Source organism: Marmota flaviventris, chromosome 4 (assembly GCF_047511675.1).
Source record: "Marmota flaviventris isolate mMarFla1 chromosome 4, mMarFla1.hap1, whole genome shotgun sequence".
NCBI classification, from domain to species: Eukaryota; Metazoa; Chordata; class Mammalia; order Rodentia; family Sciuridae; genus Marmota; species Marmota flaviventris.
This window is the reverse complement of record NC_092501.1, coordinates 849,105-865,484: the sequence shown is the minus strand read 5'-3', so window position 1 is coordinate 865,484 and position 16,380 is coordinate 849,105. Positions and strand designations below refer to the sequence as shown.

General features: G+C 59.8%; 1 protein-coding gene across 1 annotated transcript in view; it reads left to right on the top strand.

The window, feature by feature from the left end:
* Kndc1 (kinase non-catalytic C-lobe domain containing 1) overlaps nucleotides 1–16,380 on the top strand; it is a 46,865-nt gene extending 30,485 nt beyond the window's left edge. Inside the window, exons 18-30 of the mRNA XM_027924941.2 lie at nucleotides 1,572–1,665; nucleotides 1,737–1,834; nucleotides 1,941–2,161; nucleotides 4,105–4,218; nucleotides 4,665–4,812; nucleotides 4,902–5,081; nucleotides 5,659–5,865; nucleotides 6,524–6,606; nucleotides 6,771–6,921; nucleotides 13,442–13,564; nucleotides 13,644–13,703; nucleotides 14,373–14,530; nucleotides 16,149–16,380. Coding sequence (XP_027780742.2) covers nucleotides 1,572–1,665; nucleotides 1,737–1,834; nucleotides 1,941–2,161; nucleotides 4,105–4,218; nucleotides 4,665–4,812; nucleotides 4,902–5,081; nucleotides 5,659–5,865; nucleotides 6,524–6,606; nucleotides 6,771–6,921; nucleotides 13,442–13,564; nucleotides 13,644–13,703; nucleotides 14,373–14,530; nucleotides 16,149–16,380 — 1,869 coding nt within the window. The remainder of the gene's footprint in view (nucleotides 1–1,571; nucleotides 1,666–1,736; nucleotides 1,835–1,940; nucleotides 2,162–4,104; nucleotides 4,219–4,664; nucleotides 4,813–4,901; nucleotides 5,082–5,658; nucleotides 5,866–6,523; nucleotides 6,607–6,770; nucleotides 6,922–13,441; nucleotides 13,565–13,643; nucleotides 13,704–14,372; nucleotides 14,531–16,148) is intronic.

The following is a 16,380-nucleotide window of genomic DNA, read 5'->3' as shown; positions in this document are numbered from 1 at the left end:
TGTACAGGGAGCCACCACATGCAGTTTCTAAGCACTTGAGTGCTACTCGTGTGGCTAAGGAACTGGCACTTCAGTTTTATTTCATGTCAATAATCTAGATAGCCTCATGTGGCTCCAAGTGGGAGGCCCAGGCTTTGGGCACGCAGCCATGGCACAGGCTGGGACCCGTCCTACTCCCCACCACAAAAGAGAGCTGGTTCAGACCGCCATTGAGGGGAGGCGGACTGGAAGCCTGGCTGTGGGATGTCAGACCCAGGCTCTCCTCCACCCCTGGGAAGGTGATGCTCAGCAGCTCTGGGGCAGTGCCAGCAGAGGCCCTTGCATGGGGTCCTCACGTGGTCCACACCAGTGTTCTCCAGTGCATTTCCATGGAGACAGACCCTGCCCGGAGTGTGCCTCGGCCAAGCTGTGGCAGGGCCGGAGGTCTTGGCACCACCTGGCTTGACGGCAAGACTCAGGTTCTGCTGGGTCTGGGCCCTCTACAGCTGCCTGGGCCTGGCCACATTGACCATCGTGGCGCTGCCCACTGGCCCACACCCCATTCCCTATGGGGACAGCCCAGGCTCAGTCCTAGCTGAGGGCCCAAACTCACCCCAGCCCAGCCCAGCCCATCCAGCTGGGCCCAAGGCCCCTGGGTGCAATTAGGGAGGCCATGTCTCAGGCCATGGGACAGAGGGGACATAGTACCTGGAGGGGGGCTGCCTGCCAGGCTACAGAGGTGTCCTGGGGGAGTAAGGCATCCTCCTCCTGAATGTCAAATGAACCCTCGAAACATCTTATCCAGCCAGGCACAATGGCACACTCCTGTAATCCCAGCAGCTCAGGAGGCTGAGGCCGGAGGATCACTAGTTCAAAGTCAGCCCTAGCAACTTAGCAAGGCCCTAAGCAACTTAGTGAGACCCTGTCTCAAAACAAAAATTAAAATGGCCGTGGATGTGGCTCAGTGGTTAAGTGCCCCTGGGTTCAATCCCTGGTACAAAAAAACCCCACCTCATCCCAGGAATAGCTCAGACCCACCTGGTATAGGGTGCCTCGAGCAAAGCCCAGGGCAGGGGGGTCTGGCCCCAGTCCTGCTGCCCTCATGGAGGTGGACTGATGCCTGCAAGGACTGATCACCCTGACTCAGGTGAACCCTGCTGTCTTCTGGGCAGGAACCTGGATTCCAGACAGGTTCAGGAGAAACGCTCATAGGCACACATGTTCATCTGGAGAGGCCACTAAGGGCAGGGGCGAGCCCTGCTGCCCTGGCCTGGAGGAAGAGGGGAACAAGATCTCAGGAGGAGTGGACATGTCCCAAACAGGGCCCCTGGTGGGGGGAGGGGCAGACCAGAGCTCGTGGATGAGGTGCCCCTTGGGGTGATGGTCACTGTAAGGTGACACACCACTGGCTGCCCGGTTTCAGGGCTCCGTGGAGGCACCTCCTCCCGTCCCTTTCTCCTCAGTTGACAGGACAGCTTTATCAGCCCTCCAGGCATGTCCCCCTGGCCTTGGCCTCATGTGACGGCCAGGGTGGCTCCGGCTACCGTGGCCCCGGGCTGGCAGTTGGGCTGACACTGTGTGCTTCCTCTTAGGAGCTGGAGCAGCAGCTCCTGATAGAGAAGAGAAACTACCGGAAGACCTGGAAGTTCTACCAGAAGCTCTTGCAGAAGGAAAAGCGCAACAAAGGTAAGCCCAACCCGACAGCCAGGCCAGCCCGGGGCCTGGGGGCCACCAGTGCCAACCGCTCTGCCCCGCAGGCTCCGAGGTGAAAACCATGTTGTCCAAGCTGCGAGGGCAGCTGGAGGAGATGAAGGCCAAGGTGCAGTTCCTCAGCCTGGTCAAGAAGTACCTGCAGGCAAGGCCCTTCCCCTGCGCGGCACATGGCACCCAGGTTCCCTCCCGGGGCACAGAGGCAGGGTGAGCGCGCTGCCAGCCGTGACGGTGACTCGGCCCTCCTCCAGGTCATGTACGCAGAGCGCTGGGGCCTGGAGCCCTGCGCCCTGCCAGTGATCGTGAACATCGCGGCAGCCCCCTGCGACACACTGGACTTCAGCCCCCTGGACGCGTCCTCCTCCCTCATCTTCTACAACGTCAACAAGCCCCCGCGTGGGGGCCGGCAGCAGAAGGCCCGCATCCTGCAGGCTGGCACGCCACTGGGGCTCATGGCCTACCTCTACTCCAGGTGCGCACAGGTGCCCGGGGAGCTGCCTGCCGATCCTTGGGCACGAGGTTGAGAGCAGTAGCGGGAAGAGCTTATTCAGGAAAAGGAAACAGGCCCCAGAAGAGGCAGGGAAAGCCCCATCTAAGCTGGGTTGTTCTTTCATTCAGGAAAATGTTTGCTCATTTGACCTGTGTTCACTGTCACTGCTGTGCCAGGTAGCCTCAGCCGTTTCTGCAGATGCCCCGGCCTCGGGTCTCAGGGTGTACCCAGGAGGTTGTCCTGGGAGAGTGGAGAACAGGCTGCATGATGAGCACGCCGTTGGGCTTCCAACACGAATGCTCACGGGAGCCCGGTACGGCCCGGAGGGGTTGACACGCCCTCTGCCATAACCCCTGGAGCAAGGCATGGGTTGGGCTCAGCACTCAGTGTGCCTTGCTGCACCCCAGCCTCTGGTGTGAGCTCTGTTTTGCTGTCAGATGCCCTGAGTGACCACCAGGAAGCAAGGGAAGAGCCCTGGAACCCACTCCCTCTGCCAGGGCTGCAGAGCCATCTGTGGCTAGGTGCCCACCTCTCCCACACACCAGCCCCATGCCCTCTGGCCTGGCAGGGTCACCAGGTTCCCAGGCACCAGGCCTCCCACAGGCTCTCTTCCCCCGATGGCACGACCCACACTAGACGTGGATCACCTGGGCTTTCCCAGATGACAGGGCTCCTCCCAGGCTCTACACCATTGCATCCTCTGGGTCAGGGGCTGTGGCAACCCCAGACCTGATCATTGTGTATCAGCAGGGCCCAGAGAGGACAGTCAAGGAACAGGATTCCCTCTAGAGACCCAGGCCTCCTGGCACAGCTGCCTCCTTCCCACCAGCCCTGTCTCCCAGGAGCACTCACCCAGTCATGCTGGGGCCTCCTGCCTGCTGGGACTCCAGGCTGACCCTCAACTCAGCCTCCCCTTGCCTGCAGGAGGGTGCAGTCATGCCCACCATGGGGCCTGCTGCCAGCTTCAGGGGTGTGCTGTGCTCCAAGTGTGTATAGAGCGATGTGCGTTCATGGGCGTGTGCTGTGTCTGTGATGTATGGTGTGGTGCATGTGATGTGTGATGTGTACAGTGTCGTGTGGTATGTGGGGCCTTATGTGGTATTGTGGTACATGTGTGCATGTGGATGATGTGTTGGGTAACATGGGTACTGTGTGGTTGTGCATGAGTTATGTGCAAGCTTGCACACACACAGTGCACACTGGGGTGCTGTGTGGTGTAGTCGTGATGTGTGGCATGCATGCTTGGTGTACACGCAAGGCTGTGGTGCGTGTGGGAGCTCAGCACTGTAGTGGGCGGGGCCCTGGTGGTGGTGAATGCTCACGAGGCACGAGGGCCTCTGCCCAGCTCTGAGAAGCATCACCTTTGCAGGGCCAGCTGAGCCGGCGGCTGTCTAGTCCCCCCCTGGGCTGTGGCCATGAGGGTCCTCGTCCCCTAGGGGTCCCCTATGGTGGACACAATGTCTCAGCCCTGGACTCCTCCCTGGACCTGGGCAGCACCCTGTCAGCCCTCCCCCGCCCCCAGCCCACCTGTGGGGCTCCAGTCAGTGTCCCCAGCTGGGACACCCAGTGAGGACACTGTGAGCATGGTGCTCCGTCCAGGTGCGGCTCCCTGAGCACCCGAGTGCAGCCCTCGGAGGCGGCCTGCGGAGTTGGGACGGGGGCCTGGTGCTGTACATCAGGAAGGCTGGGGACTTCAGGGATGCAGGACCCCAGGGGCATCTGAGCTGCCTAGAGCTCCCCCATCCACACCCAGGAGCACACAGCTCACACAGAGGTTCTCCTTCTCAGAGCCCACAGCCACACAGCCACACTCCCTCACACACTCACGCTCGCCCCAGGACCCCCCCCCCATCGTCAGCACAGGTGAATCCAGGTCAGGGAGAGACCCCTGAGGCCCAGGCTCCAGGCTGTGGCTCTCTCCCCAGCGATGCCTTCCTGGAGGGCTACGTCCAGCAGTTCCTGTACACCTTCCGGTACTTCTGCACACCACAGGACTTCCTGCACTTCCTCCTGGACCGCATCAGCAGCACCCTGTCCAGGTACCACCAATTGGGACAGGCTGGGGAGAGGGCCCTGTAAAGGGCAAGGTGGCCCCAGGTGACCCCAAGAGGGACGAGGCACAGGAGAGCCTCACCAGGGAAGGCCAAGGCTGGGACGCAGAGCAGCAGGGTGCAGGGCAGTGGCCAGCGCATCTGGGTGCCCTGGGAGGCAGCCCGGTTGGCGAGGGCTGGCCCCTTCCTGCTGGCCCAGGGGAGAGCCAAGCCCACCCCCAGCAGAGGACAGCCAAGCGGGGGTAGAGGCCTGCTTGCCTCAGCCTCCCTCTCCAGGGCAGCAGGGCCAGTGACAGGGGCTGGAGAGGGGCAGAGGGCTATGGGGAAAGCTCTGGCCTGGTCTCTGGCCTGGCAGGTCATCACCCCATACACCCCGCATGCCCCTCACCCACACAAGCTGGGTGCCCCACCACAGGCATCCTGTCTCCCTCCAGGGCCCACGAGGACCCCACCTCGACCTTCACCAAGATCTACAGGCGGAGCCTCTGCGTGCTGCAGGCCTGGGTGGAGGACTGCTACACCGTGGACTTCACCAGGAATGCAGGGCTGCTGGGGCGGCTGGAGGACTTCATCTCCTCTAAGGTGGCCACTGCACCTCTGGCCAGCCAGCACTCCAGGCTGCACAGAGGGAGGCGCTGCCCTGACCCCAGCCCTGCCATGCTTCTGCTTAGATCCTGCCCCTGGACGGTTCTGCTGAGCACCTGCTGGGCCTCCTAGAAGTGGGCACTGACCGGCGGGCTGATGGTTCCCCTCGCAGCACAGACCTAGAGGATCCCAAGGAGGCTGAGGAGGACACCAGACCCTTCAATGCCCTCTGCAAGAGGTTCTCAGAGGATGGCATCTCCCGGAAGGTGGGGGCATTTCCCAGGGAAGGGCTTCACTGTATGGGCAGACGATGTTCCCTGAGACCCACCTGGAGGACATGGTGTGCAGGTGCTCACATGCACATGCATAGACATCCAGAGAATGCATGCATGTGCACACACGATCTGGAAGACAGTGTGCACATACAGGAACACACTTGCATACACAGATCTGCACGTGCATGCATGTGTGTATATGTGCGCACTGTGCTCATGGACCTGCACTCACGTGTGTGTACACATGTGCACACACATGCTCTCCATGCACATTCCTCTTTGGGGCTGGTCCCTTGCCCTGGGCAAGGGCAGTGGAGGGGCCCACCACACACTCCCATGAGGTGGGTCCTACTGTGCCTAGCCAACGCCTCTCTGACCTTTGGGTGGGAGGCCTGGGTGGAAGAACCCAGGACAGTGGTCTTTGTTCTAAGAGTGAATGGGAGGGATTTGCTCTCTGACTCTGGCTGAGCCAGTCTGAAGAGCCCTGGGCAGGACCCTGCCTGTCCTCACCCAGCGCCCCACCCCCACCTGGCCTGCCTGACCTAGAGGGGACCTGGCTTGCCCACAGAGCTTCTCCTGGAGACTGCCCCGGGGCAACGGGCTGACCCTGCCACACCACAGGGAGCGCCAGTACACCATTGCGTCTGCCTTGCCCAAGCCCTGCTTCTTCGAGGACTTCTACGGCCCCTACACCAAGGCTAGCGGGAAGGGGTCCTACTTCCTGACAGAGTACAGCACGCACCAGCTCTTCACTCAGCTGACGCTGCTGCAACAGGTGCGTGGGGGCTGCGGGCACCAGGAGGGGGCAGAGGACCCATACTGGGCTGGCCACAGGCAGCAAGGGGCAAACCAGGGACAATCTGGCATCATGGGCCTCAGCAGACACTTCCTGAGCAACAGATGGGACAGTCGAAGAGGGACCTGGCTGCCAGGAACGCAGGTCCCAAGGAGCAGCTTCCAAGAGTGGGGAGGCTGGAGTCAGGGTCAGAACTGGTCTCCAGCCAAGCTGGGCCCTCCTCTCCAGCTGCTCAGGGCACACAGATGGCACACAGGTCACCACATACTGGCCACCACACTCTGGACCTGGGTCAGCACAGCTCCTCATGCCCTTGCCCAATTCCTCTCTCTGCTCCCGGCCTGGGTCCAGAGCCCAGGAGCCCCTCCACGACCCCCTGCTGTCCTAGGGTACCATACCGTAAGGCAGGTGACAGAAATGCCAAGAAATCCTACCATTATCAGGGTTGGCCATGTCACCGGCCCCAAGGACTGAGCACGGGAGCTTGTTGGTCAAGTTCATGGCACACTGGCCCATTGCACAGGTCACCCTATACTCCAAGAGACGACACCAAATATCCAGCCCTCCTTGGGACACTGCCGTGGTTTCAAGGCCCTTGGGGACAGTGGCCTGACCATCTGCTTCTATGTCCCGGCAGGAACTGTTTCAAAAGTGCCACCCCGTCCACTTCCTGAACTCACGGGCCCTGGGTGTCATGGACACAAGTGGAACCATCCCCAAGTGAGTGGTCATGGAGTCCCAGGCCCAGAGGTCTGCTGGAGGGTTCGGGGGCCTCCCCCAAGTGCCTCCTGGCTGCTCCTGGCTGCAGAGAGGCTCCGCACGCCCCGGGGCCGGGCGGGGCCACCAGCCCCATCCCCAGGTGAAGTGCTCCGTGTTCTCCCCAGAGCCAGCTCTTCCGAGTCTCTGTCTGCCCAAACCTGCAGCCTGTTTCTGCCCAGTTACGTCCAGGACAAGTACCTGCTACAGCTTTTAAGAAACGCAGACGACGTCAGCACCTGGGTGGCTGCTGAGATCGTGACCAGCCACACCTCCAAGGTAGGCACCTCCTGGCTGAGGTCAGAGAGAGGCGTGGACCCACGGGCGTCGGGCCCACAGCCGGCCCCTTCTCCAGGGGCAGGGAGCCCACACTTCCTGTCCCTCACAGCAACACTCCACCCAAGTCAAAGGGGCCAGACGGGCATGGCCGTCACATTACCAGGCCGACCCTTCCTCCTCTGCAGAAGCTCCAGCTGTGGGCTACAGGACACCAGGACATGTGGACCCTGCCCAGAAACACCGGTCACGCTAGTGCTCACACTCACATCCCTCTCACACATGGTCCTTTACACACAGACCCGCAGACACATACAGCCCCTGCGACAGGGCCCTCTTACACACACTCACACACAGCCCCTCCAACAGGGACCTTCTGACACACACGGCCCCACCAACAGGACCCTCTTACACACATTCTCTCTCACACACTCACACATGGCCCCTCCAACAGGGCCCTCTTACACACTCACATGGTCCCTGTGACAGGGCCGTCTTACACACATTCCCTCTCACACTCACACACATTCCCTCTCACACACTTAAACACTCACACGGCCTGATAGGGCACTCTTACACACTTTCCCTCTCACATACATACACAGCCCCTCCGGCAAGGCCCTCTCACATTCCCACTCTCACACTCACAGCCCCTGTGACAGGGCCCTCTTATACACATTCCCTGTTACACACCCACACACATTCCCTCCTACACACTCAAACGCTCACACGGCCTGACTTACACACTATCCTTCACACACACCCTCCAACAGGGCCCTCTCACACACACAGTCCCCGGTCCTGCACACACCCTCCCACAGGGCTCCGTTAGAGCAAGCCCTTGGCCAGGCGGCCCTCACACCTGTGCCTGTCCTGCCCCGGGGCAGGGTTGTGACTACCCCGCCCTGCCCAGAGCTCCTCTAAGGCAGCCATAAACTCCTTGCCTGCAGCCCATGCTCCGCTGCAGACCTCAGCCCTTTTGGAATGTCCTTAGCTCAGTGTTCTGGCCAGGCCAGGGTCCAGCTCCAGCTGCTGTGGCCAAATCCAAGGTTCCAAAGTCCCACAGGCCTTGGGTCTGCCCAACGGCTTCTCAGCCCAACCTGACCACCTGCTCTCAGGGGGCTCCTGGCAGCCCAGCAGGGACCACCCTCCACCCAGGAAGAGCCCAGTGTCCAGCCTCGGGCCCGAGGGGTCTGCACCTTCATGCAGCAAGCTCCCCACTGCAAGGGCCTCCAGTTCCCTGGATGGAGGTCCACAGGACCTGGCTTTCTGTGAGCTGGGGTTAGCTAGGTTCTTCTCCTGTGAGGTGGCCACACCGGCAGGCAGAGGACAGGCATCAGGGTACGAGGGCTCCTGTGCAATGTGGCCCTATCTCCTACAGCAAGAGGACAGTGACTTCAGGTCACAGTGAGCACGCACCACCAGGGCCGCAGCTCCCTTGAAGCAGATCTGGACCCAGACACAGGCCCCCGGCATGCTCGCCAGCATGGCTCTGGCGTGGGCTGGGTGCACCACAGGAAATTCAGAGTTGGGATGGTGTCGACCAGGGCTGCCCTGGAGCCCAGAGGTCCAGGCCCTGCTGGACTCCAAAGCAGCCTCCACTGTGGGCTCTTCCTCTCCGCAGTCTCTCAGAGCCACGGTCCCTGTGGAGCAACTGAGGCTCACGTGTCAGTCAGTAGAGGGAGGCTGTTTATGAAGGGGTTCAAATGCCTGGCACCTGCATCAGCTGGACTCTTGTGGCCTTGACATCACAGTGGCAGAGGTGGAGGGGTGCTGGTGAGGTGAATGAGAAATGGCCAGACAGGATCCAGGGAGCAGAGGGCCCAGGCTGGGGCTTTGCCACTGCCACTCAAGGCAGCCAGAGGGGCCCCCCCGAGAGTGCCTTGAACCTTCTGCGACGGGTCCCTCAACCCCAACCTCCTGAAGGGCCACCCTGGGGATCAAGCCTCCAACTCAGGCTCCCTGAGGCAAACCACCCAACCCCAGCAGCCCACAGGAACAGAGTTCCCAGGCCTGGGCTTCACAGGCTGTCCCCGCCGCCGCACACTCATCAGCCACACAACCCACTGTCTTCACCAGCACAAGGAACAGGGCCTGGCTGATCAGTGTCCTCTGATCCACAACGTCACAAACATCACATGACATTGGTTGTCAGGCTCTTCCAATGGGGCCTAGGTGGCTGGGATTCATAGGACCAGAGAAACAATGGTGACAATCACCTTGCAGACCTCAGCATTCAGGCCCCTCTCAAGCCGAGCTGCCGGGAAGGTGGAGGATGGCCCCCTGCTAGCCAGAGAGGTGGCTTGTCACCTGCTGCACTCAGCCCAAGGTGGCAGGAAGAGCTGTTCATCTGGGTAAACAACGCCCAGCTCGCAAGACACGGGTGGGCAGAGGGAAATCTGCACGCAACAGGACAGTGACTCCCAGCATGGGAGGGCAAAAGCCACCCATGACGCCACATCAGCAAAACTCTTGAGCATCATCCTCCACCCCAGAACCAGAACCAGAACCACAGAGCTGCAGGAAGGAGCAGAACACCTGGGAAGGAGCAAAACCACCAGGAGGAGCAGAACCACCAGGAAGGAGCAGAACCACCAGGAGGAGCAGAACCACCAGGAGGAGCAGAACCACCAGGAGGAGCAGAACCACCAGGAGGAGCAGAACCACCAGGAGGAGGAGAACCACCAGGAGGAACAGAACCACCAGGAGGAGGAGAACCACCAGGAGGAGGAGAACCACCAGGAGGAGCAGAACCACCAGGAGGAGGAGAACCACCAGGAGGAGCAGAACCACCAGGAGGGAGCAGAACCACCAGGAGGGAGCAGAACCACCAGGAGGAGGAGAACCACCAGGAGGAGGAGAACCACCAGGAGGAGGAGAACCACCAGGAGGAGGAGAACCACCAGGAAGGAGCAGAACCACCAGGAGGAGCAGAACCACCAGGAGGAGCAGAACCACCAGGAGGAGGAGAACCACCAGGAGGAGGAGAACCACCAGGAGGAGGAGAACCACCAGGAGGAGGAGAACCACCAGGAGGAGCAGAACCACCAGGAGGAGGAGAACCACCAGGAGGAGGAGAACCACCAGGAGGAGCAGAACCACCAGGAGGAGGAGAACCACCAGGAGGAGGAGAACCACCAGGAGGAGCAGAACCACCAGGAGGAGGAGAACCACCAGGAGGAGGAGAACCACCAGGAGGAGCAGAACCACCAGGAGGAGCAGAACCACCAGGAGGAGGAGAACCACCAGGAGGAGGAGAACCACCAGGAGGAGGAGAACCACCAGGAGGAGCAGAACCACCAGGAGGAGGAGAACCACCAGGAGGAGGAGAACCACCAGGAGGAGGAGAACCACCAGGAAGGAGCAGAACCACCAGGAGGAGCAGAACCACCAGGAGGAGCAGAACCACCAGGAAGGAGCAGAACCACCAGGAAGGAGCAGAACCACCAGGAGGAGGAGAACCACCAGGAGGAGGAGAACCACCAGGAAGGAGCAGAACCACCAGGAAGGAGGAGAACCACCAGGAGGAGCAGAACCACCAGGAGGAGCACAACCACCGGGAGGAGCAGAACCACCGGGAGGAGCAGAACCACCAGGAGGAGGAGAACCACCAGGAGGAGCAGAACCACCAGGAAGGAGCAGAACCACCAGGAAGGAGGAGAACCACCAGGAGGAGCAGAACCACCAGGAGGAGCACAACCACCGGGAGGAGGAGAACCACCAGGAGGAGCAGAACCACCAGGAGGGGGAGAACCACCAGGAAGAGCAGAACCACCAGGAGGAGGAGAACCACCAGGAGGAGGAGAACCACCAGGAGGAGGAGAACCACCAGGAGGAGGAGAACCACCAGGAGGAGCAGAACCACCAGGAGGAGGAGAACCACCAGGAGGAGCAGAACCACCAGAGAAGGAGCAGAACCACCAGGAAGGAGGAGAACCACCAGGAGGAGCAGAACCACCAGGAGGAGCAGAACCACCAGAGAAGGAGCAGAACCAGCAGGAGGAGCAGAACCACCAGGAGGAGGAGAACCACCAGAGAAGGAGCAGAACCACCAGGAGGAGCAGAACCAGCAGGAGGAGGAGAACCACCAGGAGGAGGAGAACCACCAGGAGGAGGAGAACCACCAGGAGGAGCAGAACCACCAGGAAGGAGCAGAACCAGCAGGAGGAGCAGAACCACCAGGAGGAGCAGAACCACCAGGAGGAGCAGAACCACCAGAGAAGGAGCAGAACCACCAGGAGGAGCAGAACCACCAGGAGGAGGAGAACCACCAGGAGGAGGAGAACCACCAGGAGGAGGAGAACCACCAGGAGGAGGAGAACCACCGGGAGGAGGAGAACCACCGGGAGGAGGAGAACCACCGGGAGGAGCAGAACCACCGGGAGGAGCAGAACCACCGGGAGGAGGAGAACCACCAGGAAGGAGCAGAACCACCAGAGAAGGAGGAGAACCACCAGGAGGAGCAGAACCACCAGGAAGGAGCAGAACCCCCTGAAAGGAACAATTCTCTGAGACAGGACACAGACACAGTGTCCCCAGGGAAGTGTTTCCCGCAAAATTGCCAGGGTCTCTCTCTCCAGTGTGCTCAGCACAGTCTGAAGTCTACATGGTTTTGACATCTCTGCATTCCACTTATTGTGGTGCCAGTGGTATAACTCAGAACAAAGCTGAGTTTTACACTTGCAAACTCATGTTCCCAGAACATTGTTAAAATACAGAAATTGACGGAAAGCATAATGGAGTCAACGTTAGCTCTTGTTGATATACAGTCCCCTCTGAGCCCCTCCCAGCCAGGGAGGCTGCTGGCCACCAGCGGCACTCTACCTAATGCTTGGGGTAGGGGTGGAAAGGCAAGAGAAGAGACGGTGTGAAACTTCTCACCTTAATGAACTCTGTCTTTTTCTTAGATGAATAGTGGTAGGTTTGAAAGCAAAATAGGATTTTTATTTTAGTGGAGTGGGCTGAGGATGTAGCTCAGTGGAGAATCCCTGCCTGGCAGGCCCGCGACCCTGGTCCCACTAGCCCAGGGCTGAATGTCCACAGATGGGGGCCAGATGAGGACACACATCCAGAAACACCATCTAACCTTGAGAGGGAGGGAGTTGTGGCACACCCCGAGGGGGCAGAGCTGAGGACCGCACACGAGACAGACCCAGACAGAAAGGAAGTGCCTGCAGGCTCCATCATGAGCATGGGCAGCACCTGAGGGCCCAGCCCCAGACACAAGGCTTGCCAGGGCCGCCAGGGGCCGGGGAGGAAGAGGCTTCTTTAACAGAGCATCTGGCTGGGTGGGATGCTGGGGGAGGACCCCTGAGGACAGCCCAGGGAACATTACAACTCTCTGTGTTCTATTGTGGTTTTCCTGTGCTGAAGATTGAACCCAGGGAGACTTCACCACTGAGCTACATCCCCAGCCCTTTTTTATTTTGAAACAAGGTCTCACTAAATTGCCCATACTGGCCTCAAACTGCCGATCCTCTGGCTTCAGTCTCCTGAGTCCCTAGGATTACAGACTGTACCGCCACAGCCATAACTATGCGTTTTTACAATTAAAAACCAGACCGGGGATGTGGCTCAGTGGTAGAGTGATGGCCTGCAGGTGTGAGGCCCTGGGGTTTTGGGGTTTGATCCTCAACACTGAGGGGAAAAGAATTAAAAACAAAAAAAGTGATAGAATGATTTTTAACTGAAAATGATATACCTTGTATCTATGAAGAATAAAATTGAGATGTTAACTTACAAATTATGAGCAAGTGACAGTCTTTGAAGACTCTTTAAGAGGCTCAAGCTGATAGCCAGAGGCTAGTCACCAAGGACCTGTGGGGCAAGGCTAACCCTTACCCCACAGGACCACAGCAGAACTGGTCACCAAGGACTTCCTGAAGTAGGGCTGACCCTCGCCAGGCAGGACCGAAGCAGACCTGGTCACACCTGGTACAAGGTGTCCAGCACACGTCCTGTTCCCACCTGAAGGGTGCCCATCTTGGCCACAAGGGCCGGGCAGATTCTCCAGGTCTTCAAGTGGCTGGAAGTGGGTCCATGAATGCAGCCACGTGGTGTGTGGTGAGAAGGTGTGAGAAGCCACCCACTGCTGGAGGCAAGAGATGGGCAGGGGACAGGACTAAAAGAGGCAGGGGACAGAGGGAGGGGATAGAAGGAGGGGGCGGAGGGAGGGAATGGAGGCAGGGGATGGAGGGACCACAGCAGACTGCAGAGAACCCTGGTGGGAACTGGCTGGTCAAGCGAAGCCCACCCCACTGCCAGCGGAGCCCCCACAGCCACCACCACTATAGACCTGTGAACCCCACCCACCTTCTTCTTGTACAAATGACCCAGCCATACCACTCTGTGCCTTGAACCTTGGTCAACCTGCTCACAACGTCTGCTTCTCTCTGTTGGGCCTGGCTCGGCAGTGCTGGGGGTGGAGTCCAGCGCCTGTGCGTGCTGGGCAAGCCTCTGCACTGAGCTGCCCACCCCCCCGCCGCTGCTCCCAGACACTGAACTTGTTGCTTCCTTGTTTCAGCTGCAGGTGAACGTGCTGTCCAAGTTCCTACTGGTGGCCAAGTCTTGCTATGAGCAGAGGAACTTCGCCACAGCTATGCAGATCCTGGGTGGGCTAGAGAACCTGGCTGTGAGGCAGTCTCCTGTGCGTGCACCTGGGCCATGGCCATGGGTGGGTGGAAGGCACACGGCCAGCAGGGGTCTCACCTGCGCTTCCATTGCAGGCCTGGAGAATGCTGCCTGCCAAGATCGCAGAGGTCCTGGAGGAGCTGAAAGCCGTGGAGGTACTGACCACACAGCTTCCAACCTCAGGCCTTACTCCACACCCTGCAGGGCACCCACCCACACAGCCCATGTCAGGACCCCAGACACAGCCTGGTCACCTAGGCAAAGGGGCCCCACCTGCCAGGTCACATGGCCTGGCTGGGCTGCCTTCCTGGCACAGGGCACCAACCCAGGTTGGAAGTGGGACCTGAGCACGGCTGACTGAGAGACCTGCTCTAGGCACCCAGGGGGCCCCGGAGGATAATAACTAGAAAACACTGTTGAAGTGACCTGGACTTTTCCAAAGTGAGGCAGCCAGAGCCTCAACTGTCAGCCTATGGCAGACACCCCCGAGCATCCACGTGGGCGGGCTGGTGTGTCCTCACTGCAAACACAATCAGGGGGCTGCACTACCTGCCAGCATGGGTCTCATTTGGGAAGGTCGGGCTCCTGGCTCTTGTAGGAGCCCAGCAGAGAATAAGGAATTTGCCGTTAGAGCAGCTCAGAGCTCTCTGGCTGTCGGCATTCTGTGCCCAGTGCATAAGAGTCCAGGCTTACAACCCTCAGTCCAGGAACCCCAGGTTCATGTTGAACTAAATGTGCAGTCAGAGTGCTGTGCAGCACCCCCCCACACAGCCAGTACACAGGCTGCCCTGACTTCCTGCTGACACCCCTGGCTGGGCCACCAGGTGTTCCTGAAGAGCGACAGCCTGTGTCTGATGGAAGGTCGGCGCTTTCGAGCCCAGCCCACCCTGCCCTCAGCCCGCCTCCTGGCCATGCACATTCAGCAGCTGGAGACAGGGGGCTTCACCATGACCAATGGAGCCCACAGGTGGAGCAAGCTCAGGTAAGGGGGCTCAGCATGACCAACAGAGCCCACAGGTGAGCTGACTAGGTGGGAGAGTTTCACCATGACCAACAGTGCCCACAGGTGAGCAGGCTCAGTTGGGGGCTTCACCATGACCAATGGAGCCCACAGGTGAGCAGGCACAGGTGAAGGCTTCACCATGACCAATGGAGCCCACAGGTGAGCAGTCTCAGGTGCACCCCTCCTCCAGTTCCTCCTGCTCTCTGGCTGTCGGCATTCTGTGCCCAGAGCATAAGAGTCCAGGCTTACAGATGGAGCTCAGAGGCCAGGGCATTTACCCTGTCTCAGCCCTTGCCCTGCCCCAGGGCCTCAGCACTTCTCAAAAAACAGTGTGATTCCGGTACTGCCGGTATCCACGGTCCCTAAATGCCCCACGTTCTCGAGTGACCTCCTGATGGAACCCAGGCACCCTACCATCACCTCCCTGGCTTCTGCAGCACGGAGCCTCCCAGTACGTGAACGCCCCAGCCTGGGCGTCCCTTCTCTAGGCCTCCCGGAGGCACCAGTCAGTTCTCCAGCCATTCCCGGGCCCGCTGTTTCCCTGACCAGCATCCTTGCCACACTGCCATCCACATGCTGCCTGGGAGGCATGGACCAGAGAGTAGCTATAAAGCCCACTGCTATGACCCTCCAGCAGCCCACACACCCAGGCCTCATAGGAGCCTGGCTCTCATTCTGCCTCAGGAGGTGCTGGCCAGGTGGCCTGTCCTCAGAGACCCAGGACCTGTCCCAGGTACCCCTCCAGGTGCCATAGCTTGCAGACACACCCAGGCCCCAGTCTCAGCCTCACCTTCTCAGCTCGCATCTTCACCCCTGCTCTGCGTCAGCCACGTGGCAGTCAGAGTACCTGGTCAGGCTGCAGCCTGGCTGGACAGACAAGGCCCAGAGGACCCAGTGCAGAGTGGCTCCCTATTCAGACAGTCACCAACTTAAAAAAAAAAAAAAATGTAAAATGCATCCCAAATGTAAGTTTATCATAAGAGACCAGAAAGCCTGCCTCCGTACACAGAACTAATGACACAGGGCAGTGCCACCATTTAGAAGGGACTCGGGCCGAGGCTTGGTGACCTCTCTTGATTCTGTGTGGATGTGTGTAGACACATGGGCCTCTGATGGACAAAAGCCACATAACTCCTGCTGGACACACTGATTCTCCATCCAGACTCAGGCGGAGTGCCTGTCTGCGGGGCCTGCGACCCCCCAGACAGGCGAAAGGGCCTGAGTCCTCGGCTGATAACCAGTGGTGTGCTGGCCACTGGCGTCACTGCAGCACAGAGTAGAGGCACCACACAAGGACACATCTGCACGCATGGTCCCCCGGTGAGCCGTGACCACTGGCACTGGGTTTCATTCGTGCTGGGACATTCAGTTCTGCAGCCTGATAGAGGGTCAGTAAACGCTGTGGAACCAAGAGTGGGCGAGGCCACGTGGGACCTGAGCCAAGGCCTTGTGAACAGAGGCCGGAAACCTGCCCTTTGGTGTCTATGCTTTGAGAGCGCTGGGTTCGAGCCTTTCCTAAGAACACGCCAGGATTCACAGGGACGCGACTCCCTGTGGCTTGTGCAGACTGACTGTGGCTTTTCCTTCCCCACCACAGGAACATAGCCAAGGTGGTGAGCCAGGTGCACGCATTCCAGGAGAACCCCTACACGTTCAGCCCCGACCCCAAGCTGCAGTCTCACCTCAAGCAGAGGATCGCCCGCTTCAGCGGGGCCGACATCGCCATCCTGGCAGCAGACAGCAGGGCCAAGCTGCACCAGGTCCCGGGCGAGAAGCACTCTCGGAAGATCCAGGACAAGCTGCGGAGAATGAAGGCCACGTTCCAGTAG